Source organism: Rattus norvegicus, chromosome 1 (genome assembly GCF_036323735.1).
Source record: "Rattus norvegicus strain BN/NHsdMcwi chromosome 1, GRCr8, whole genome shotgun sequence".
Classification (NCBI taxonomy): domain Eukaryota; kingdom Metazoa; phylum Chordata; class Mammalia; order Rodentia; family Muridae; genus Rattus; species Rattus norvegicus.
In genome coordinates this window covers 236763997-236788367 of record NC_086019.1, presented here as the reverse complement: position 1 = coordinate 236788367, position 24371 = coordinate 236763997, and the positions used below count along the sequence as shown (strand labels likewise).

Sequence of the window (24371 nt, the reverse complement as noted above, 5' to 3'; positions counted from 1 at the left end):
AAGATAAATCTAGGTTTTCCCTATGCCAAAAAAATTAGGTCTGTCTCCTCTAGCACTCTCTGCAAGTCTGACTGAAGTTGTTGCTTCAGCCAGGACCAAGCCACACAGTTGCACACGGAGCATCCCCAGCTCCTTTACAACCTAGCACACCTTGCTTGCTTTTGTGGAGAGCTCCTGATAGGCTGAGCATAGCCCCAGCTGGAGGAAAATACCGCTCCACAGCCAGCGAGAGCTCCCAGGGCCTGAGGGCAGCAGACACTCTGCTGCGCTGACTTTGACTGCTTGTGACGACAATGTTTTCTCCCACTATGAGCCAAGTGAGTCCCACCCTGAGACCCACTTCCCTTGCTTAGACATCTCCTCTGCTCTCAGTTACTTGTCATGGAGCAAATGCATTGACAGGAGATCTGCTTCAGTCTGAGATTTCAACTGGGCTTTTTGTATAAATGAAAACTATTGTGTGGTATTATGAAAGAACTTTTGGGTAGCCTTTCAGATTTGCAATAGTACCAAACTTTTGAGCCCCTTTATCAAATAATGAAACAAGTTTCCCAAGGTCTTATTAGAATCCGTTCAGGAATCTTACACTGTACGGAAACAGACCTATTATTGTAGGTAACTCAGACCCTTCTATAATGCCCAGAGTACCATTCTTCTCACTGTTAATGTTTCTCACATTTCATTAGTCTGGTGTAGTATTTCTAATGGAACATACACATCATATATAATATATATGAGAACATTTCAGCTGCTGGGATGGCTCAAGAGTTAAGTTCTTGCTACGCAGACCAGATGGCCTGGATTTAGAATCCATGTAAAACCTCTGTAGTCTCCATAGTAAGATGGGGGTGGAGACAGGAGAACCCGCAGAAGCATGAAACCCAGCTCTCCTGACTTTGGCAGTCGGGAAAAGCTGGAGAGACACTGTCTCAAAGGCCGAAGGCAAGAGTCAACACCTGAGAGTCCTCTGCCTTCCACAGGCTAAGGGCTGTGCTTATGTGAACTTATGTACACATACATCCCTATACCATCAATCTTATTTAAAATTATATTCTGAAATCATTAATCTGTTTTAGGCCCTTTTAGGGACAAAAAACTAAAATATTTAGGAATGTCACTTTTAAAAAGGAAATCTCTGGTCACTTGGCAAGCCTGAGTTTTTCAGAATGAAAGACATACACGATAAGCTATGATCATTCCAAAATGGTCTAATCCATAAACCTGATCGTAAGGACCCACCTTCTCCGTCCTACAGTTAAGACCACGAATTCTTACCCCTTCGCAGGGACAATCGTTACCTGTAGGATAATAAGGTAAGAGGCAGCTGTGTCCAAGTCCTGAGCCATCAAACATTCCTCGAATAAGTCCTTGGGGTTCCCAACAGCTGCAAAAAGGTAATTCCACAGCGCATACTCAGTCTTCCGGGCGCAGTGCACGACTGTCTGAAGGAAGAGGGGGAACTCGGAGATAAACTTCGCCACGGTAGGAAGCAGCGGGTCGGGAATGGGCTCCCGTGAGCTAGCTTCCTCTTCCAGCACTTCATGGAGCATGAGCTCCAACACATGAGGGAAGTAAGCTAACGCAGCGCACGACTGAGCCAGAAGGAGGGCTTGCTCGCCAAGGTTCCTGACCAGGAGCTGGCGGAGGATATGGTGGAGGTAGATCTGAGAGGTTCTCTCCACAACGCAGAAGGGAAAGAGCACCTCCAGCTGCTCCCTAGCACTGTTCCGTGTGTACAGAGAATCATAGAGCAGAGTGTCATTGACAGCACCAAGGACCAACGCGTCTTCAAACAGAACGGCGAGGGGGTAAATGTTGATGTGGAAAGGCAGCATGATCCGCTGGGACAAGAAGGAGTGGGGCTTTCGGTGATCCCTGGGGAAGAGAGGGAGCCAAACCTTCATCCCCGCACCACCACAGCTCAGCCAGAGGGCCTCCAGAAGGTGACGCTTTTGTTTGTTTGCTCGACAGGTAGTCCAGACATTTTCCACTGACTGAGCTAGTACAACGGGAGGGCAGAACGGCAGCTGAGGGAGACACAAGAATACAGGGATTTGGGTTCTCCTGTTAAATATGGAAGTTTTAAGTACATAGGTACTGGCTTCACAGATGTTCAAAATAAATGTCTTTTTTATTTAAAGGGACATTTATTTAGAATTAGAGAGAATAGTAATCTTTCAAAGTATATGCACTGAAATCTAAAATAAAAAAACCCAAAACCCCTATGATTACTAACCTCTATGTTTTTTTTCAATAAATAAATGAAATTTACAAAACTGTACCTAAGCAGTCTAAATCACAACATACCACTTTCCCCTTAAATTCCTCTGTTCATAAGCCGTGACCTGGTAATCACGCCTCAGGGCCTGAAGTGCCTTACAGCGTTACTCACGAGTTTCCTTTGGCTAGGGTTACTGTCCTTCTCCCGGATCTGAGGGCCTGACCGGTCCCTCTGCATCATGATGAGCTGTCCTGCAAGGTTCAGCATTATGCTCTCTGCATCCCGAGCCTGAAATTCCCGAAAGAAACTCATCAATACTAATTTATAGGCATGTTCTTGGCATTCCTCACCACCTGGTAAACTTATAGGTTAACAACCAACAGCATTTACTGGGGTTGCACTAAATATAGCCATCTTGCTAGGCTCTATGGGAAAACAAGTGTCCTGATAAGACAAAGTACCACACACACACACACACACACACACACACACACAGACACACAGACACACAGACACACACACACACACACACACACACACACACACACACACACACACACACACACAGGAGTTGACCTCAGTGATCCAGGTGCTGTCACTAGAGAAGGCTTAAAAGGATGAGACACCAGGAAGGCTTGGAAGTCAGAAGTAGTAGGAAAAGGTTGTACTTTAACCTAGGCATGAAATGTAAGCAAATACATGTAGCTATGACGGAGTGGCCCGGCTGGGAACCGTGAGAATCATCTGCCAGCTGGGCAGCAGCAGACCTTTGGGGAGAAAACTGTGACACAGAAACCATCTTGCACATCTCTCAAAGGACAGAATCATTTAGAAAAAATCCATTTAGTCAGGATAAATTACTGTATTTTATTATGGAGATCTTACACATCAGATGACAGATTTAAGAGCCTGTGATTATCATTGTTAACCCACCACCCACTTGAACAAGGACATAGCAGGAGTTTGAGAAACACCGCTATCAGGTAAGTAATGGAGTTTCATCTGTAAAGGGGAAGAGTATGTTGACTTAAAAAAAGCAAACAGAACTTACTGCCTACCTAGGCATGACAAAACAGAAAAAGCATGTTTGAATCAAAGAGGGCTTCATGGTACTGGAGAAACAGGATCTGTTGCTGGAGTGGTGCCTCAGTGGTTAAGGGCATTTACTGCTTTTGCAGGGGACCTGAGTTCTGTTCCTAGCTGACTTCTAATTCATCTCCAAGAGATCCAATTCCCTCTCTCTATTTCCCTCCTATTACATTTCAACTGTTTCACCGGTCCTTCACTAAGGGAAATACCTCTGTGTGAAGCCCTCTTAAACTGCTGCACTCCTTACTAACGATGCTACTGATCACCACGGGATCCAGCTTACACCAAAATTTTTCCTCTCTAAATCTGCCAAGGTAGACGTTATGCTATCTATTCTCTGATATCTAATCCAATCCTAAAATTTGTAGGCATTTTCCTTGAACTACAATGTTAATGAAACAATAATTTTTTATTTTTCTCTCAGTTCATACTTAATGTTAATATTACAATGGTGCTTTTTAATAGCTGATTTTAATGAGTGTACAAACAGGCTCAATGGCTTGTTCATGTAGCATAGCAGTATGGTGGTTCCACTTCTGTATTTGAACTTTGGTCCCCGATTGGGTGCGCTGCTGGGTAAAGATTAGGAGATTTGGTCTTTAGATGAGGTGTGTCACTGGGGTGGGAGGTGTGTCACTGGGATGGGAGGTGTGTCACTGGGGTGGGAGGTGTGTCACTGGGGTGGCTTTTAAGATTTCAAATGGACTGCTTATCACCCTGTACAAAGCTTAAGTCCAAGTGGATCAAGGACCTCCACATCAAACCAGATACACTCAAACTAATAGAAGAAAAACTAGGGAAGCATCTGGAACACATGGGCACTGGAAAAAATTTCCTGAACAAAACACCAATGGCTTATGCTCTAAGATCAAGAATCGACAAATGGGATCTCATAAAATTGCACAGCTTCTATAAGGCAAAGGACACTGTGGTTAGGACAAAACGGCAACCAACAGATTGGGAAAAGATCTTTACCAATCCTACAACAGATAGAGGCCTTATATCCAAAATATACAAAGAACTCAAGAAGTTAGACTGCAGGGAGACAAATAACCCTATTAAAAAATGGGGTTCAGAGCTAAACAAAGAATTCACAGCTGAGGAATGCCGAATGGCTGAGAAACACCTAAAGAAATGTTCAACATCTTTAGTCATAAGGGAAATGCAAATCAAAACAACCTTGAGATTTCACCTCACACCAGTGAGAATGGCTAAGATCAAAAACTCAGGTGACAGCAGATGCTGGAGAGGATGTGGAGAAAGAGGAACACTCCTCCATTGTTGGTGGGATTGCAGACTGGTACAACCATTCTGGAAATCAGTCTGGAGGTTCCTCAGAAAATTGGACATTGAACTGTCTGAGGATCCAGCTATACCTCTCTTGGGCATATACCCAAAAGATGCCCCAACATATCAAAAAGTCACGTGCTCCACTATGTTCATAGTAGCCTTATTTATAATAGCCAGAAGCTGGAAAGAACCTAGATGCCCTTCAACAGAGGAATGGATACAGAAAATGTGGTACATCTACACAATGGAATATTACTCAGCTATCAAAAACAATGACTTTATGAAATTCGTAGGCAAATGGTTGGAACTGGAAAATATCATCCTGAGTGAGGTAACCCTATCACAGAAAAACACACATGGTATGCACTCATTAATAAGTGGCCATTAGCCCAAATGCTTGAATTACCCTAGATGCCTAGAACAAATGAAACTCAAGACGGATGATCAAAATGTGAATGCTTCACTCCTTCTCTAAAAGGGGAACAAGAATACCCTTGGCAGGGAATAGAGAGGCAAAGATTAAAACAGACACAGAAGGAACACCCATTCAGAGCCTGCCCCACATGTGGCCCATGCATATACAGCCATCCAATTAGACAAGATGGATGAAGCAAAGAAGTGCAGGCCGACAGGAGCCGGATGTAGATCTCTCCCGAGAGACACAGCCAGAATACAGCAAACACAGAGGCGTATGCCAGCAGCAAACCACTGAATTGAGAATAGGACCCCCGTTGAAGGAATCAGAGAAAGAACTGGAAGAGCTTGAAGGGGCTCGAGACCCCATATGTACAACAATGCCAAGCAACCAGAGCTTCCAGGGACTAAGCCACTACCTAAAGACTATACATGGACTGACCCTGAACTCTGACCTCATAGGTAGCAATGAACATCCTAGTAAGAGCACCAGTGGAAGGGGAAGCCCTGGGTCCTGCTAAGACTGAACCCCCAGTGAACTAGATTGTTGGGGGGAGGGCGGCAATGGGGGGAGGGTGGGGAGGGGAACACCCATAAAAAAGGGGGGGGGAGGGGGATGTTTGCCCAGAAACCGGGAAAGGGAATAACACTCGAAATGTATTTAAGAAATACTCAAGTTAATAAAAAAAAAAAAAAAAAAGATTTCAAATGGACAAACCATTCTCAGTGTGCTCATTTGCTGCTTCATGCAGGTGCTTATCCAATCAATCAATCTCTCTCTCTCTCTCTCTCTCTCTCTCTCTGCCTCCACTAGTAGATCGAGATGTGAGCTCTCAGCAGCTGCTCCCGTGGCCTTTTGCTTTCACCACCATCACAGACTCAAGTCCTCCAGAACTGTCAGTCCACTTAAACTTTCTTTTATAAGTTGCCTTGGTCATGGTGCCTTATCACAGCAATAAAAAGGAAACCAAGACAAGCAGTAGCCACACTTTTCATACTGCAGCTTACCAACACTGCACTGGGTGATTCATATAGCTAACCTATGAGCTTCTTTCTTGTGGTATAATTAGACTAATTCTCCATCTCTATAATTTCTGAGAATGGAAGATGATTTTAGACATAATTCCATTTAGGCTTTATGTTTTTGGTAAGAAATCTTCATATGAACTTCCTACTATTGCACCTTTGGAAGAATACAACATTTGTTTCATACAACATTGATACTCTGATGACTACGGCTTCACTGTGATGTAAAGTTTCATGTTATAACAATCATGGCTGACTCAGTTATTTTCTTGGGACATAAAATGGTGATTCTGTAATTTTCACTTTTCTTTAAAATCTTGTAGCAGGAATTGTGTGAAACAGACCTTTATTTTGCCAACCAAGGTAGCTGGTTACCATGACAGCTTACAGATGGCATGGGAGCTGCGCTGTAAGGAAGAAAGCAAGTGACCAAGTTCAAAGAGGAGCCCGGAGCAGCGAAGGAGCTCACGCGCACGGCAGAGGTGACGTGGGGCTGCTGGCGTGCAGATGGCAATGTTACAGTGTAGGCGCCAAGAGAACCACAGTGATTTACAGAGTTGCTCTTATTGTTTATTTTCCAATTAATAGGGAAAGGGGCAAGCTGTTCCCAGTCAGGATCCTTGTAATAACAGCTGATAACAATTTTAACTGCAGTGTAAAATGTAGTACTTAAAATCTTTATAATTTTATGAAAATGCTCAAGTTTAATGAAGTACCTAAATTATAAGAGAAAGCTGGGTAGAGCATGACAAATCTACATATTATAGACTTCCTCTTTCGCAATAGATCCCCAGTTACATATGGTTTGGAGCCTGCCCGGGAGCTGAAGCAGCAGCCTTGGTATAGGAAGAGACGGCAACCCAGGTGATCCCAGCGCCATTGTATACCCAGTTACTACCCATCAACTGTGGGGTTATGCTCTCCCTAACTGCCAGGCGTCCTCTACACCCTACGTTCATTTTCCTTCCTTCTAGCCCTCTCCTCCTACGCTCAGGCCTCTAACCCCGGTGACAAAGTCAGTACGGCATCCTCTGTGGCACCTCCCTTCATCAAGTTAGAATAAATACTGGTTTGAAATAAACGTCTAAAGCTACCAATATTGTCCACAAGACTTCTTTTCTTACAGCCTTAGCTCTAGACATGAGAAATTTTCAACCCTCTGATTGTATCATGTTGTCTCTTGTCTGAAAACCTTTGCATGACTGAATTTCTTTCTCTTTGTTTAGAACTCTCCTACTTCTGCTCCAGGCTTCAAATCAATTACTATAGAAAAGCTTTCTGATTGATTAAACAGACTACACCAGGTTCCTGGCCTATGCCCTCAGTCTATGTGTGCACTTCCTTGTTAATGCTGACCAGCGCTGGTCTCCTTGGCCTGCCGCTAAAGCTCAGCACCTTCATGCAAGGCACACTACAGACACTTAGCACGAATTGGCTGAACAAGTGAATGACACAACGACTGATCAAGACATTAAGGACTGAGATATAAATTACCACGAGCTCTGAAAATGCATCAGTACCTGTTGTGGCATTTTCAAGGTGATGCCATTCTCTGTACTCACTGACGTCAGTGTGACAGACACCACCAGGAAGGGATGAGGAATGTACCTCGACATGGAGACCTCCTGAAGAACCTGAACACTCGCTGTCGTACTCGAACTGTGGAAATAAACAAAAAAGTTCATAACTCAACGATGTTCAGATTTGTTTTTCCTTTGCAGTTGCTATATTACAGCACATTTATGTCTACACAGCAGACCCAAATGTCTTCTCCCCATTGTCCTCTTCTCCCTAATATCCTCCCATTAAGATTACTAATGTTGGGGCTGGAGAGATGACTCAGTGGTTAAGAGCACTGCCTGCTCTTCCAGAGGTCCTGAGTTCAATTCCCAGCAACCACATGGTGGCTCACAACCATCTGCAATGAGATCTGATGCCCTCTTCTGGTGTGTCTGAAAACAGCGATAGTTGTACTCATATAAATAAATGAATGAATGAATATTAAAAAAAATTATTAATGTTGAGAGACTCAAAGACCATATAAAAGAATAAGACAATGAAAGGCAATAAAATGCTGGAAAGTAGGAAAAACAAAGCCACAATACAGAACATCCTTAAACCAGCAGTAGGAAAGAAGGTATTCAAATAGAAAAACCTGGGGAACTAGGGGTTGGAGACAACTGTGTGGTTGTGAAATGACAAAAGTTTAACTACTGAAGTAGTAATGTTTTAATTTTTTATCTTTGCATTACTAATCCACCACAGCACTTCAGCACATACCTAATTCATGTACTTATTAAAAAACATATACTTGAGCTGGAGGGATGGCTCAACAGTTAAGAGCACCCGACTGCTCTTCCAGAGGTCCTGAGTTCAAATCCCAGCAACCACATGGTGGATCACAACCATCTGTAATGGGATCTGATGCCCTCTTCTGGTGTGTCTGAGGACAGCTACAGTGTACTCATACAAATAAACAAATCTTAAAATACACACACACACACACACACACACACACACACACACACACTTTTAAGAACAAAGGACAACCCTTGTGTGGCCTACATGCTGCAAGTTGACTGATGTCAATAATAGGAGGTTTTGGTGCTGCAGACTACAATGTCCACTGTAGCAAGGAACAGGTGGGCTTTCTGAGGGCAGTTCTCAGCTTCCCACAAGTTCCTGAAGAGCAGGCTAGTCATCAGCCACCAACTCGTAAGCTGTGGGAAAAAGTATCTAAGACTCATCTCACCTAAAACCAGAGCTCTGCTCCCCTCAGCACAGGGAGGAAAGCTCAGACAGCCATGCAGGTCCGTGTGCTTTCCTTCACAGCCACTACATCAACATCCCCAAAACTCCTTATAATGAAACAAAATATGCAGCAGACGGAAAAGGCTTTAGAAAACCTGAGACAGGAGTGAGAGAGACTCACCCATGTGATAACTTACCCATCGGATTTTCTTTCAATACTGTAGAGGCATATTGAACAGTCTGCTCTAAACACTACCACCATGTCCCGGAAGACACTAAGCAGTAATGTTTCTATTGGTGCTTTGGTGACATGAGCAAAGGCATTGTCCAGGTTTGATGTTCGTAGGTAGATTCTGAGCTGAAGAAGAAAACAAAGAACATAAAACTCAGACGGTCACCGAGTCACCCAGGGTGTTAAGTTCTCGGCCAGCCTATCTTCATCTGCAGACTCCTCCCCCACTCACTTTAAAGTAACAAGAGTCAAAAGAATTAACAACGTTTTAGCACAATAATGAATGTTTATATTTTGGCAAGCTAACTTTTCATAAATAATCGAAGATAACTTGATCAAGATTGAATGTAATATTATGAAACCATGGTTCAGATCTGTGTACACAAACCTGATTAATGAGACAACCACATCCTCAAAAACACCATATAAATCAATAAATAAAGCTATCCTTAAGACCATATCCTTAAGTCATTCTTATGTATTCTTTACTTTTAATGTTTTATTATCAACCTTTAGATATTCTTTTCCACCTAAAAGGTTATTCTTTTTAGGTTTATTTATTTCTGGGACAGGGTTAATATTTAGCTCAGAATGGAGCTGAATTCACAATCATCCTGTCTCAGCTTTTTGGGTGCTATAATAGAAATGGTATCTTACAATTCAATTTGTCATTTTGAAAAAGAACAGGAAGAACCCAAACAGTAAGTGTACTATTGAAATATGCTAAATTATTGGAACAAAATGCTTTGTTCAGTTTTTAATGGCTTATTGTCTATTAAAATTAAATCATGCCTGGCTCTAAAATTAACTATTACTTCTGAGAAAAAAAAGTTACCTCTTCTTGGCGGTCACTTAAGTTGTAACAGGCAAGGACCATAAAGTCATTCCACCAGGCTAAGCCACCAGTCACAATCATATTTTGCTCCTTAAAAGAAATATGTAAGATGCACTAACCTTAATTATGTTACTCAAATTTTCAACAAATACAGTACTCATATTATTTCTGCTTCATTCTCTCTCGCCTAAACTATTTCTCCAGGACTTCTATTAACAATGTACCATATCCTGTTTTAAAAAAATATATTCCTAAAAGAAACAGCTGTGTCATTCAAAATATCGCAATACTATACACCATCACTAATATCACACCTAAAACAACTTGATTTAAATTGTGGCTTTATTCCTCAGCAGATGAGTGCATGGATCCCAATCTTTTGGCAAATGATAGAATTAGTGTCCTAACTGGGTTGATAACACCAGTGCATTTAAAAGTGTGTGCCTGGTACACAAAAGACACCTACTTTGATTTTTTTCATTCCTTCCCGTTTGACTCTCATAAAATCTAATTCATTCTCCCTCTGACCCTCATCTCCTCCCCACCTCCTCCTGCTATCTAGATGCACATATCACACACAGAGTGATCTCTTAATTTTGTGGACATTTAGTTTCCCCACATAACTCAGTCCTAAAGGTAATATTAAGCCCTAGGCTAAATAATTATTGCTACTAATCTTTTTTCCCAGGGTCTGAGGTCTGGAATCTTCTCTGATGGCTCTTCTACCTCATTCTTTGGGTGGCATCTCTCTGTCAAAGCTACTGGCTGACCAGCCTGGCTTCTCCACTCGATGCCTCATCTCCCTTCCAAGGACGGCAGTACAGTGACTTGCCATTTCCATCGCGCATCTACATGGCCTCTGGGGATCTGAGCTCAGGATCCCTGGCTTTTACATAAAACACTCTAATGGCTGACTCACCTCCCAACACCTATCAATGATCTTAACAAGAATGAAAAGCCAATTATCTCAATGCAAAATCCTTTATCAAATATCAACTATTTTATCAAAAGGGACTTATTATCATATATCAGTTTCTCTTCCTACTTCTCTTTTCCTCCAAGAACCTGTAAATACAGCAAGTGCTTTACAGTTGAGCTCTCTCTCCAGCCTCAGTATCATTTTCTTTCTTTTTCTTTTTCATGCTTTGTATCTTGAAATTTATTTTTCTTAAAAAAAGAAAAAAAAAAAGACTAACCTGAGTAATGTTTCCAAAAAGTTTCCATTTCTTGGTAAGTAAAGAATAATGCGCAAACCCAAACTTGCCAGCCACAGCGATATTTTGTCCAAGTTTATCAATAGCTGAAAACTGTTAAAAAAAAATTAAAACCTCTTTCCTGCATATGATATAAAGTACTTAATAAAATATAAGGCAAAGAAACTACTAATACATGTTTGCTAAGTGATTTAAATATAAGATGCTATACTAAAAGCCCCAATACTGATAGTCATATTTGACAAAAATAGAGGAGAATCCACTACTATGTACTACACAGTAGATCAAGTATTGAAATTTCTGTTATGAATCCACAATGGCTCATCTCCCGGAGTGACTGACTATTACAACACCAACAAAAACAACAACTCACCCGTATAGGCCAATTGCTTTCTAGATAGGTGCTGGAAATCTATAGAAAATAACATGTCAGTTTGGTAAGACTTATGGAATGTATTTCAAATTAAAGCATAAACAGCACACAAGATGAGCCCCTGATCCCTGCATACGGTTCGGGCACTGTGCAGTACCTTTAGTGACAGCCCTTGGAACTGGCATCTGATTAGGAACCAACATTTCCATGTCCTATCTTAATCCTTCCACACTTCCCCACACAGCACTGCTTGTTTCTAATATCAAATCCAATATAAACTGACTAAGAAGCATGTGATGGTAAGCACAGACTGCAGCCAACAGCCTCTGTCTGCTGATGTAGACCATTCCCAAAGAAATGGCAGCTCAGCAAGCACTTTGGTTTGTAATGGAAATCTTTATTGTTTACTGTTGTGATAAAAAAAAGCAATGCATATAAAATTAATCAATGTAAACACAAACAAAAATTTTGTTGCTTGAGAATAGCAACTGGCTTATTTTTTTTTACCCTATTTCTTAGAAGCACCCATGCACCTGTATGAATATGCTTAAACTACTATTTTTCGATTTTGGCTGCTCAACTTTCCTGATCCACAAGAACCCTTAACATACTACAGATATTAGGCCTCCATCCTAAGCATCAATGTAAACACAGTCCCCATGGTGTCTAGCTTACACCTTTTTCATGGTATCATTTTACCAGCGCTACCATATACCCAATAACTGTAGGTTATTAATGTGGAGTAAGTTTTAGCTCTATACACTCCTGGTCTATTAATTAGCTTCCAGGAGCAGTTGGAAGTGGAGTGTGAATTAACAGAAAAACAGAGCAACTGAAGAGTCTTCTGTTCCTGGAATAAGAAAAGCTTCAAATTTATTTTCATTTGACTCAAGAAAACTGGATATATGCAGAGAAGAAATCCAAATCAGAAAACCATATAAAGTATAATCAAATCTAATAAAGTATAATCAAATCTAATAAAGTATAATCAAATCTAATAAAGCTGCATAAAGACAAAAGGAGAATCAGGTGAAAGCAATAAACCCAGAGCACTTGCATTACTCTCAATAAAATTTACTCCTAAAGGGTAAACCGCAGTTATCCTTCAGTCAGCTTAAGAGTACAAGTGAATAATAGCTCGCCATTACTTAGAAAAGAATGTAACGAGTGTACCAGAGTAAGCAGCACGCTGCCACTAGATAAAATAATAAAACCCAAAGAATCCTGCCCTCCCCAAACTTTGATGATTCACTAAATCCTATGAAATGTGATGTGTGAGCATGTCCCTGCAAAACTGATCCCAACATAAAGACTCAGCAAGAGCTTATCAAATCTTCACACTCTAATGTATATCCCTTCAAAAACAAAACAAAACAACTCCTCAAAACCCAACCTACTGTTTTACCCTTCAAAGTCAATGAAATACTATAAATTATAAATAATGTATCTTCAAGACCCAAACATGAGTTAAAATAATAGGCTTTTTAATTTTGTCTGAATATTTTATTACTAGAACAAAATATCCATTTTTCTCTAGGGTCACCTTCTTTGATCTATGTGTCATCTGAACTTTGTACTATACACTTAATGCTGTGTGTGGAAATGGTGCCAAGGAAGAGGGAGCTAGTGAGGAATGGAGAAAGGAGGCCATAAAGGTATGCGTGAGCAGGGCCCAGGCACATCCCTGGGGTACTGAGCTGGGGTATAGGAAGGTCTTGCCCTTTGCAGGCTTCGCCAACCTCTCTTTCCTCAACGGGAACTAACTGCTTTCTTTCTTTTTTGTTCTCCTGTTAAACACTGTCTCCAGACTAGACTAGTTTTCTCTAACTTGTGAGACTAAAGGACTTGCCCCAGCAGATTTGATCTTTGACAAATATCACATCTCCCATACCTTATAAAATTAGAGAGATGTGAGCAAATCACTTACAAGCAAAATAGCCTTGAAAATTGACTACTGGGCTTCCTAATGAAGTACCTGGTATTTACCTCTGGCATTTTGTAACAACTATTCTTTCCAGGTTAAGTATAAAGTCAATATCCTTAGAATACTAAATAAAGACCTTGTAGAAACCTATATTTACATTATACAAAACACTGAGCTCAACAAAGAAAACAGCCACAAACTAAAAAGCTTTTCACCTTGTGTTCCAATGTGTTACTTTCTAAACTTGTAATTAAGAAAACTAAATTTGAAAAATAAACTGAGAAAGGTATCATCTCTATAACTAGCTACTCTTTAGTTTAGCTATAGACATGTAAATAACAAAACCTTCTAATCCAGAAGGTAAGTTGTATAAAACAGAAGGGTTGAGCAAACTAAAGAAACAAACTGCAGTGGTCCAGAAGATGGGCAGAAAGCACAGCAGAATCAGTGAGGCTCATTAGATGACCTCCATATAACACAGTGAGCACACAAGATAGAAACCACACAACCAAACCAACTTTAATGGAGAATGTGGTCTTGCCCTACATAAGAGGGTAAGAGGGAAGGGGAACAAAACCATGCCCCCCATGTTTTTCCAGGGAGTACTCATGAAGGATGAAGGAAGCTTAGAAGGTAAAGCTTCTGCACTATACAGCCAGTCCCCAGAAAGACCACTACCACTCTGCATTCAGTCGCCAGGCTCCAGTGTTAGCCAGCAAAAAGCAGGGCAACTAGTTAAAACAAAACAAAAGAAAACAAAACAAAACAAAAAACAAAAAAGCAACACAGGCAAATGCTAAGTTTTAGTACAAGGTCAATAGTAAATTATATGATTCAACATTAATAATCAGACTTTAAAGTACACTGGATTCTTTACTTCAATGTAGACTGTTTTGAGGCTATGTAAGCTAGTACCCTCTGTGATGCTGGAAGTCATAGGAACTTCCTCACACACAGAGCCTGTTGGAATTTTATGAAATTTGAAATTAAAATTCTATTCCAATGTAAATGTCTTAGGCACACAGCTGTGGCATTTTTAGCTTATATCTTTATTAGTTTTTAAGTGTTTATTTCTCATTTGGGTTTAGAAGGGTTCCAAAGCAGAATGAAGTTTTGGCATTTTTACTTTATTTTTGTGAACTACTTGTTTAACCTAATGGTAAATAAGTTAACCTCTTAACAAATATTTTACCCAAAAAATTTTATCTTTATTTAAAAGTAAAAGAACAGAGATGAATAAAGAATTGAAGAGACCTAGGTAAATGCACACTTAAAACTTCATCTGGGAACATGACTCCTGCTGCTGCCTATCCTAAAATCAGTTCCATGTGCTTGTTTAGTGGAACGCTTCATAGACGGCTAAGGGTCACTGAATTACTGAGCTGGAAGGAAATTCAATTGTGTTATGCCTGAGGGATGTTTTAGTTCCAGACCTACCTTCTTCGATCCTCTGCTCTACTTGGCTCTCTGGTAACACAGACCTGGCTAGGCAGAACTGGCATTGATTCTAGGTCAGTGTAGAATGAATAGTATGGGGAAATGAAAATAGCAGAGAAATGGCTATAGGAGAGAAGGGAGCAGTGGAAAATTTTAGTCAAGGAAGTAGCTGATGCAGTTTTATCTTTAAAAATGTTACTAATTATAAAATGGAATGTACATAGTTTGATTCCACGAGGTTATTAATGTATGTTTAATACATTTTTCAGTGCATACTACAAGTCAATGTAGGAGCTATTCCTCCTTTAACCCTCACAGAATGACCACTTTTCCATCTTTCATTTTCTTTACTCAAAATCAACTGAAAGTAACATGAGAGCTGCAGCAAACTAGTAAGATATAAGCAGAGAGAAGGCAAGGAATTATGGAAATAGAACTGATTAAAAGAAGTTAGTGTGGTAGTGTACATGTATGGTCCCACCATTCAGGACCAAATACATAGCAAGACTCTCAAAAGAAAGGAAAGGAAAGGAATCAAAAGGAAAAAGAAAATAAAAATAAATTGACTAAAAGAAACTAATCTAACAGCAGGCTCTGCCATTTTGGTATTAGGAGAAAGAAAATATTTAGAACTTTGAAACTAGGCATACAAATTTCTTAAAGAAATTTTGATTTACTTACTGTACCAAATTAATCTTAATTGGCATGCAAATTCGGAATTAATCCATCTCAAATGTCAAATCTGTCAAAGTTGCTAATTGAACCTGCTAATTTAAACGTGGTATCAGGATGAATCCATAATTTGGAAAAACATTAAATCATAATAAAATTATGAGCAATAGATTTCTCAAGTGTTCGGAGGTTTGCAATGTGGGTCAGGTGTAAGTGATTAACTGCTGACGCTCTAAGTCAGCTGTGGTAGGTGCCAGTCAAGTCATCTCTTGCCATGCAGTGGATACACTTTGGACTATCCAAGTCCACTGTGCTAGATTAAGTGAAACAGAGGTTCAACGTAAAGTTATCTTCACTGAGGGAAAAAGAAATAAACTTCTAGGATATACTCTATCAAGGAGAGAAAAAAAAGGCAAGGAAAAACCGCCAAAGCATTGAGAGATATAACGATGAAAATAATTAAAGATTGGTTCCAAGTGACTCATTCCTGATAAGTGAGTCAGTGGTAGTCAGTAAATGAACACTTACCTGTACAACATGCCAATGTCGATGTCCAAGTAAAGTGCTTAATCCTGGAGACTCTAGACCTCCATCTGCAAATGGGCTCTTCTCGTGTCTGGGCATATGCTCAGCACGTGCTGAAGAGTACTTCAGATTTTGGGTCTGTGAGGCTTCTCCACAGTTCAAGTATAAGCGATCTTCTCCCTGAAGTAACACCTGTTCTTGGTTACTCTTGATGGAGAAAGAAGGGCAAAGGGGAAAACAAAGAAAAACACTCAGTATTAGGTAGGGACCACGGAGTAACATGCCATTTTAGTTTTATTACTGAACGAGTACCATCAATCAATATTGATCTACAGAAGATTCTCAAGATGTTCTCAAGATGAGAAGATTCTTACATTCAAATCAGACAGTGATAGCCTATCCCTTTCCCATTTAGTCCAAAATAAATCAAGGGTGGTTTATATATATCTTTATGTATACGTGTGAGTGTGTGTGGTGCATGTATGTGTGTTTGCAGGTGTGCACGTGATGATCCAAGGTTGATGTCAGGTCTCTTCCTTAACAGTTCTTCTCTACCGTATGCACTGAAGCAAGGTCTCTTGTTGGATCTGGACGTTGTTACTCTGGCTAGGTAGACTCATTAGCTTGCTCTGGAGTCCCCACCCTACCTCCTTCCTGCTGAAACTACAGATGGCTGCAATACCCACCTGGCTTTCACATGGGTTCTGGGAATTCAAAATCCAGTCCTCACTTACCCACTGAGTCATCTTCCTAGCCACAGAAGGAGGCTTTAAAATGATCTGGAATTGGGGCTGGCTGACATGGCTCAGTTGTTAAGAGTACCAGCTGCTCTTCCAAAGGTCCCAGCAACCACATGGTGGCTCACAACCATCTATAGGGAAATCTGATGCCCTCTTCAGGCAGGTGGATGTGTGTATGTATGTATGTATGTATGTATGTATGTATGTATGTGTATATATATACATGTATATATATGTATCAGAACACTCACACATTAAATAAATAAAATAAAAATTTAAAAAATTATCTGGAACGAGGAAGGGCAGGAATATACTCTTTTTCTTTTTCTGTGGATCCATACTATAGTATAGACTTCTGAGATCTGAAGTATTTTCACATTAATTTTCAATGTATTCTAAAATGTAAATAACCTGTTACACCACTTATTGTTAAAAAGCCATTGATGATGGTACTGAGATATGTACCCATAGCATATATCTGTAGCATATTAGAATACATAATCACTGTGATCCTCTTCAGCCTTCCAAGTGTGTGGTATTACAAGCGTGTGCCATTATACTCTGGCCTCAGAATTTTTGTTATTTGTGTGTGTGTGTGTGTGTGTGTGTGTGTGTGTGTGTGTGTGTGTGGTCTTCCTCAATCACTCTCGACCTTGTGTTTTGAGACAGGGTCCAGAGCTTGTTGACTCTTGTTTGCACCTTCCCAGAGCCAAGATTACAGGCTCGCCTTAACATGATCAATCTTACCCTCAGGTCCTCAAACTTGTTAAGCAAGCACTTTATTTACTAAGCCCTAACCACCTAGAACTTTATTTTTTAAGGTTTATTTTACTTTATATATGTAAGTACACTGTCACTGTCTTCAGACACACCAGAAGAGGGCATCAGATCTCATTACAGATGGTTGTGAGCCACCATGTGGTTGCTGGGAATTGAACTCAGGAAGAGCAGTCAGTGCTCTTAACTGCTGAACCATTTTTCTAATCCCCACCTAGAATATTTCTAAGAAGTATCAAAGTAGAACATACTTTGGGAAAATCTAAATTAGTCAAGTTGTCTTACATATAAATATGGCTTCTTTCAAATTGCTTGTAGCATTATCTTTTGTAAAAGAATAAAACACTAAACACAAACAAACCCTGCCCTCCCCGCAAAAAAAAAAAAAAAAAAAAAAACCCAAACCAAGTATAAAACATGTTCAGAAATAAAGACTTTGGCATAAATTTATAGAAAATTTGAATCATAGAAAATACACAAAGAATAAAGTTAACAATTTAAAAAATATATTAAATCTGTGAGACATGGAAAATGGTCTAAAATTCTACCATAATCAGCATTAAAAACAAAACAACACCCCCTACCCCCAGGTTTTACTTACTTACCATACAAGGGTTTACAGTGAGTACACTCTTGATAAACTGAAATAACAAAATGCTGGGCTCTTTAACTGCACTCCCGAGGTCAGTGTCAGTTTGAGTGTGCTGAGAACCAAATTCACTGATTACCCATAGGTGATAGCCTTCTGCACCCCAGCTCTTGAAGAGAGAGAAAAAAAGTCAAAGTAACACAAAGTTATTTTGATTTCTTTCCTAACCTCAGTGAATCACTGAAAAGAGTCAATATATGCAATAACCCACAGCACAGTTCTTGTCTTCTAAGTGCTGGAGCAACCATGACAGATGACAGAGACAAGAGCCACAACCAGGGAAGACAGCTGGCTCAGCAGGTCAAGGCGCCTGGGGTCAAAGTGCACATATCGCGGTCTGATCCCCAGAATCCATGGAGTGGTGGAGAGAACCAACTCCATAAAGTTGTCCTCTGGCATCTGCATGGAGGCCTGCTCACATATACACATATCATCCACACAGACACACAAAATAATTATTTAAACAAACAGAATCAATGATTCTTGTCATCTAGTATGTCTTAACTATCGCCAGAGGGAACCACCATCACTGCCCTCCGCATAGAATGGTAAAACACTATATAATTTCTCAGCTTCAAATTCAGGATCACAACCCTAAAATCCTTTTGTAACATCTCAATTTTATTTACCTGGTTCTTAGCTCAGTGAGAAAATGTCTACAACAGAGGCGACCTTTGTATACAGCAAAGAGCCCTGGGTTGTCGGCTGTGACACAAGTGTTTTCACTCCAGCTTGACCCTGTTACTGTGTTGGCCAAGGTACCTAGTTTCTCTAGATAGAGGTTTCTTCAGTTGAGAAATTTACAGTAAAAGATTGAAATATATTTTGCTAAGCCCAGTTAATATTAGCATTCTGTAACTAGATTCCACCGTGCAATTTCTGAAGCCAGCGACTTTGAGTCTGTAAGCCAGGGTCATGCACTGTTGAAGCTAAACCTCTGTGGAGGGTGGGGTACAGACCTGAAGTCCCAGCCCTGGGAGACAGAGGCAGAGGCAGTGAGGCCAGCCTGCTCTACAGAGTGAGTTCCAGGACAGCAGGACTACAGAGAAACCCTGTCTTGAAAAACCAAAAAGGGGGGGAAAAGCTAAATAATAGTTGTTTCGTGTGTGTGTTTGTGTGCACAGGTACACATGGAAGCACTGCCCTCTCTCGAGTTCTTTGAGGTAGAGCCTCTCTGAACCTGGAACTGTTTGGATCTTTAGTTGGTGTCTGAAATACCAACTTAGCGGACCTGATAATAATGGTTAATGCATGCAATTTAAAGGCACCGTCTAGTAGTTACAGAAATGTTATTAAACTAAAAACTTGTGTTTGTGTGTGTGTATGTATATGAGGTATGTGGGGGTCAAATGCGTGTGTGTGTGTGTGTGTGTGTGTGTGTGTGTGTGTGTGTGTGTGTGTAAGGCAGAAGGCAGAAGGGGTCATTCCTCAGAAGCATATTTTTTTAAGACAGTCATTTCAAAGGCAAAGGCAAGAGGATTACTAGGGGGAGCCTGGCCTATCTACTTGAGGCCAGCCTTGGTTACAGTGCAGAAACCCCCATCTTACATACCCAAGTAAATAAATTTCACCAAAATAAAGTACACGGGAAATATCTACCGAGACAATACTGCTCTCTGATTTTGTGAGATCAATGTGAGAAACAGAAGAGGCCCTGAGGTTTGTAACTTGTAGAGGTTTACAAGCTGCACCTGTGTTTAAACAGAAAGTACTCACCATGGAGTTGATCTTAAGGGGATCTTTTTTGGTACCATCTGACCTGTAACTAAAACAGAACAGAAACTTGATGCCTTCCAACAGCGTATAATATACATACCACTTACCTTCAGCTTAAAAAAAAAATCAAATTGATTTTGTGCTTTTAAAGCAAAAATACATCAATAGTACATGAAATGGAAACACTTATGCATCAGTATTTTATTTTATTTTAAGATTTATTTATTGTATTTATATGAATACACTGTCTGTCTTCAGACCCACCAGAAGAGGGCATCGGATCCCATTACAGATGGTCGTGAGCCACCATGTGGTTGCTGGGATTTGAACTCAGGACCTCTGGAAGAACAGTCAGTGCTCTTAACCACTGAGCCATCTCTCCAGCCCACTATTTTTATTTTAAAGCAGCAGTTTAGTTTAGTTTTTCATAGTACTATTTATGTAGCCCAAGCTGGTCTTAACATGAGATCATATACATAACTGGGCTCACGAAAAGAAATTTATTTCCCCTAGTGTTTGGGATCAGTTATATAGTAAATGTCAGTTTTAGGAGGGTAAATGTTTGGAGAATCAATATATTCTCAATAAGGTAAATCTGAGCTTTCCAAAGTGTTTCGGTATAAGAGTAAAATAAGGGTGGATGGGACTAGAGGTCATATTAAGTGAGATATACTAAACTCTGGCAGACAGAGAGAATATCCCATTGTCTCTCCTATGCAGAGTATATGCATAGGCATGGCAGTGAGAGGGAACCATGAGCAACGTGTGTCCTGAGGAAAACATGAGAGGGTATTGGGCTGAGGAACGACAGGTAAAACACTGCATGTTCTCTACCATGTATGCAGTCTAGATTTACATACAAATGAAATGTGGCATGAAGACAGAGGAAGCCATTTGGTGAGAAGAAGGGAAAATCTGGGCAAAGTGCATTGATGTGCATGTGAAGTAATCCTAAGCTCTAATGCTTGCTACTATTTTGTACATTATTAAAAATTTTTTAAAGTAAAATAGGTTTTTTTTTTTTAAATTTTAAATAAAGGTAGCTCTGTAACCTGAATTTCTGAATATATGGGCTATCAGGGAAACAATGGGTTATTTATCTAAAGTCTCTCTCTTTTTTTCACTCACGCAAAGTCTCCTCCAAGTGTACAAATCAGCTGGGCTCCAAACACACTCCACAGAGAAAGACCTCCATATTCCCAGGTTACTATTACAGCACTGTTGTCAGGAGACCATCTAATCAATTTAACAGCTCCTGTTTTGTTCCAGATGTCTGTGAAAAGACAGTGAGAAGGGTTAAAAAGATTGTTCAGAAATACTTCATACGTTTTTTTATAAGCAGTATGTCCAAATCTGAACAAGTACAACAGCACACACTACTTGAATTCTAACTAGGATGAACCCTGTCTGTGGAGGTTCCTGAAAAATAAGGCCACCAGCAGCCTTGACCTGAACAACTTGGGAAACAGGTGAATTATGGGAAGTGAAGGCTGGCTTGTCGTGATTAGCTTGAATAACTACCACTGTGTAATCCTCAAAAGCGTTCTGTTTTGTATGAACCAGCTTCTGTAACATGAGGTAAGGCTGCAGCAAACACTTTATGTAACAAGCATGATAAAAGTGAATTCGGGAAGCAGATATCTGTCTTTGTAGTCCATCAGATGATACCAACATAAAATTTCACACTAAAACCATTATGTTGAATGTCTCAAAATTCTGAGGGAAAGTACTTTTTCTCCGAATTTATTATCAAACTCTGAGAATCTTTATCATTACTGGTGATTTCCACAGCATGTGAGGGTCAGGAGGTAAAGGTCAGCTCACTTACCCACACCTGGAAATCTAGTAAGGACACCAGGTAACGCCAAGATTATAAAGGCTGCATTCATGATTCATCCAATATACAGAACAGAACAGAAACAAAAGCTCCGTGACAGTCCCCGACCACATGTGATTTGTAATTTGTAAAATTAATATAGTTTAAAAACAAAACAAAACAGAAATACCATTTGTACAGAGAATACAATGTAGAGATCTAGTAGTAACTCAAGTGATCTTATAATGCAACACAAGTCCTGAAGCACCCACAAACCTCACTGTCAAGAAACAGCGGCTCTTAGTCAGACTCAAAGTCTCTGGATATTAGGTTAGTGTAGACGCAGCATAAAACAACCACTCTTCCTATAGCTAAAAAATCCTTGTTATGCCAAGTCCAAGGACCTGAGCTTGATCCCTAGAACCCACGGTGGAGAGAACCAGCTCTCCAAAGTTGTCCTCTGCCCTGACAAGCATGCTGTGACATGTGTCTTCTCTCCTTCCTCAATAATAAATGAAATAAGAGAAAGGCTGGGTGATGGCTTAGATTATAAATTTGGTTCACAGAGCCCACATAAATGCCAGGGATGGTGCCATGTGCCTTCCATTCCAGTAATGGGAGCCAGAGGCAAGATCATCTCTGGGGTTTGTAGTTGAGCTGACGTGGGCAAGTTCCAGATTCTGTGAGGAATCCTGTCTCAAAGACTAAGCTAGAAAGAACCTGAGGAAGAACATGATGCTAACCTCTGGCCTGCACACACAAACACACATATAACACACACATGAGAAGACTGTGATGTGGAGCAGAATGTACACAGGCCAGATAAAGTGAACAGGCTTTACAAATACAAACAAAGGCCCAGCCAGAGACTGGTGTGCCTTCCAGTTTCCACCTGTGCCAGGAGCAGAAAGCCACATAGTCCACACCCCAGTTGCAGCTCGACTCCCCAGGTATTCTGACACATCCAGGACCACAGGTGAGACCCCAAATCTCGTCCCAATACTCGGCAGAACGGGGACCCCTGCAACCCCGGGACACAGATACCCTGCCCAGCCAGAGACGACTGCCTTCCAGTTTGCACCTGTGCTTGGAGCAGAGCCTTGGCTCTGGGTCCCACCCACTCAGTCCACATCCCAGCTGCAGCTCAAACCCTCAGGGGTTCTGACACATCAAGGATTACAGGATCAAGGGCTCACAGGAAGGACAGACTCAAGGCAGAGACAGAGAGGCCAGATAAGACCTCAGATAACCAGATGTCGAGAACCTAAGCAACAGAAACCGATTTGACTTGGCAACATCAGAACCCAGTTCTCCCACCACAGCAAGTCCTGGATACCCCAACACACCAGAAAAGCAAGATTCAGATCTAAACTCTCATTTCATGAAGATAGTAGAGAACTGTAAGAAGGATATAAACAACTCCCTTAAAGAAACACAGGAGAACACAAGTAAACAAGTCAAAGTCCTTAAAGAGGAAACACATAAATCCTTAAAGAAATACCGGAGAACACAATCAAACAGGTGAAGGAATTGAACAAAACCATCCAGGATCTAAAAATGGAAAAAGAAACATTAAAGAAAGTTCAAAGGGAGACAGCCCTGGAGATGGAAAACTTAGCAAAGAGATCAGGAGTCACAGACGCAATCGTCGCCAACAGAATACAAGAGACAGAAGAGAGAATCTCAGAAGCAGAAGATACCATAGAAAACATCGACACAACAGTCGAGGAAAATACAAAACACAAAAAGCTCCTATCTCAAACATTCCAGAAACCCAGGACACAATGAGAAGATGGAACCTAAGAGTAACAGGTATAAAAAAGAGTGAAGACAAGCGCAAGGCCCTGGGTTCGGTCCCCAGCTCCGAAAAAAAGAAACAACAACAACAACAACAACAACAAAAAAAAAAAAAAAAGAGTGAAGACTCCCAGCTCAAAGGGCCAGCAAACATCTTCAACAAAATTATAGAAGAAAACTTCCCCAACATAAGAAAGAGATGCCCATAGACATACAAAAAAGCTACAGAACACGAAACAGATGGGACCAGAAAAGAAATTCCTTCTGTCACATAATAATCAAAACACCAAATGCACAGAACAAAGAAAGAATATTAAGGGAAAAAGGTCAAGTAACATATAAAGATAGACCTATCACAATTACACCAGACTTCTCAGCAGAGACTATGAAACACCAGACTTCTCAGCAGAGACTATGAAAGCCATAGGCAGATCCTGGGCAGATGTCATTCAGACCCTAAGAGAACTAAAATGCCAGCCAGACTACTATACCCAGTAAAACTCCCAATTACCATAGATGGAGAAACCATGATATTCCAAGACAAAACCAAATTTAAACAATATCTTTCCACTAGTCAAGCCCTACAGAGGATAGCAGATGAAAATGTCCAAGACAAGGAGGGAAACTACACCCAAGAAAAAGCAAATTAGTCTTTTCATAACAAACCCAAAAGAAGATAGCTGCACAAGCACAGCCTCCATCAACAAAATAACAGGAAGCAACACTCATTGGTCCCTAATATCTCTTAACATTAATGGATTCAATTCTTCAATAAAAAGACATAGGTTAGCAGAATGGATATGTAAACAGGATCCAGCATTTTGCTGCATATAGGGACCTCAGTGACAAAGACAGACATTACCTCAAAATCTA

The 24371-nt window shown here is 40.5% G+C and overlaps 1 protein-coding gene across 4 annotated transcripts in view; it reads right to left on the bottom strand.

The window, feature by feature from the left end:
* Ric1 (RIC1 homolog, RAB6A GEF complex partner 1) overlaps positions 1-24371 on the bottom strand; it is a 99199-nt gene that overhangs the window by 9732 nt on the left and 65096 nt on the right. For 3 of the 4 annotated variants that reach the window (XM_006231255.5, XM_006231256.5, XM_039101403.2), the window contains 11 exons: positions 21014-21158; positions 19886-19934; positions 18126-18278; positions 16007-16210; positions 11446-11484; positions 11055-11165; positions 9859-9948; positions 8989-9149; positions 7561-7699; positions 2381-2509; positions 1299-2027 (listed from right to left, as the gene is read on the bottom strand). In XM_006231255.5, coding sequence (XP_006231317.1) covers positions 1299-2027; positions 2381-2509; positions 7561-7699; positions 8989-9149; positions 9859-9948; positions 11055-11165; positions 11446-11484; positions 16007-16210; positions 18126-18278; positions 19886-19934; positions 21014-21158 — 1949 coding nt within the window. 4 annotated transcript variants of the gene reach the window in all.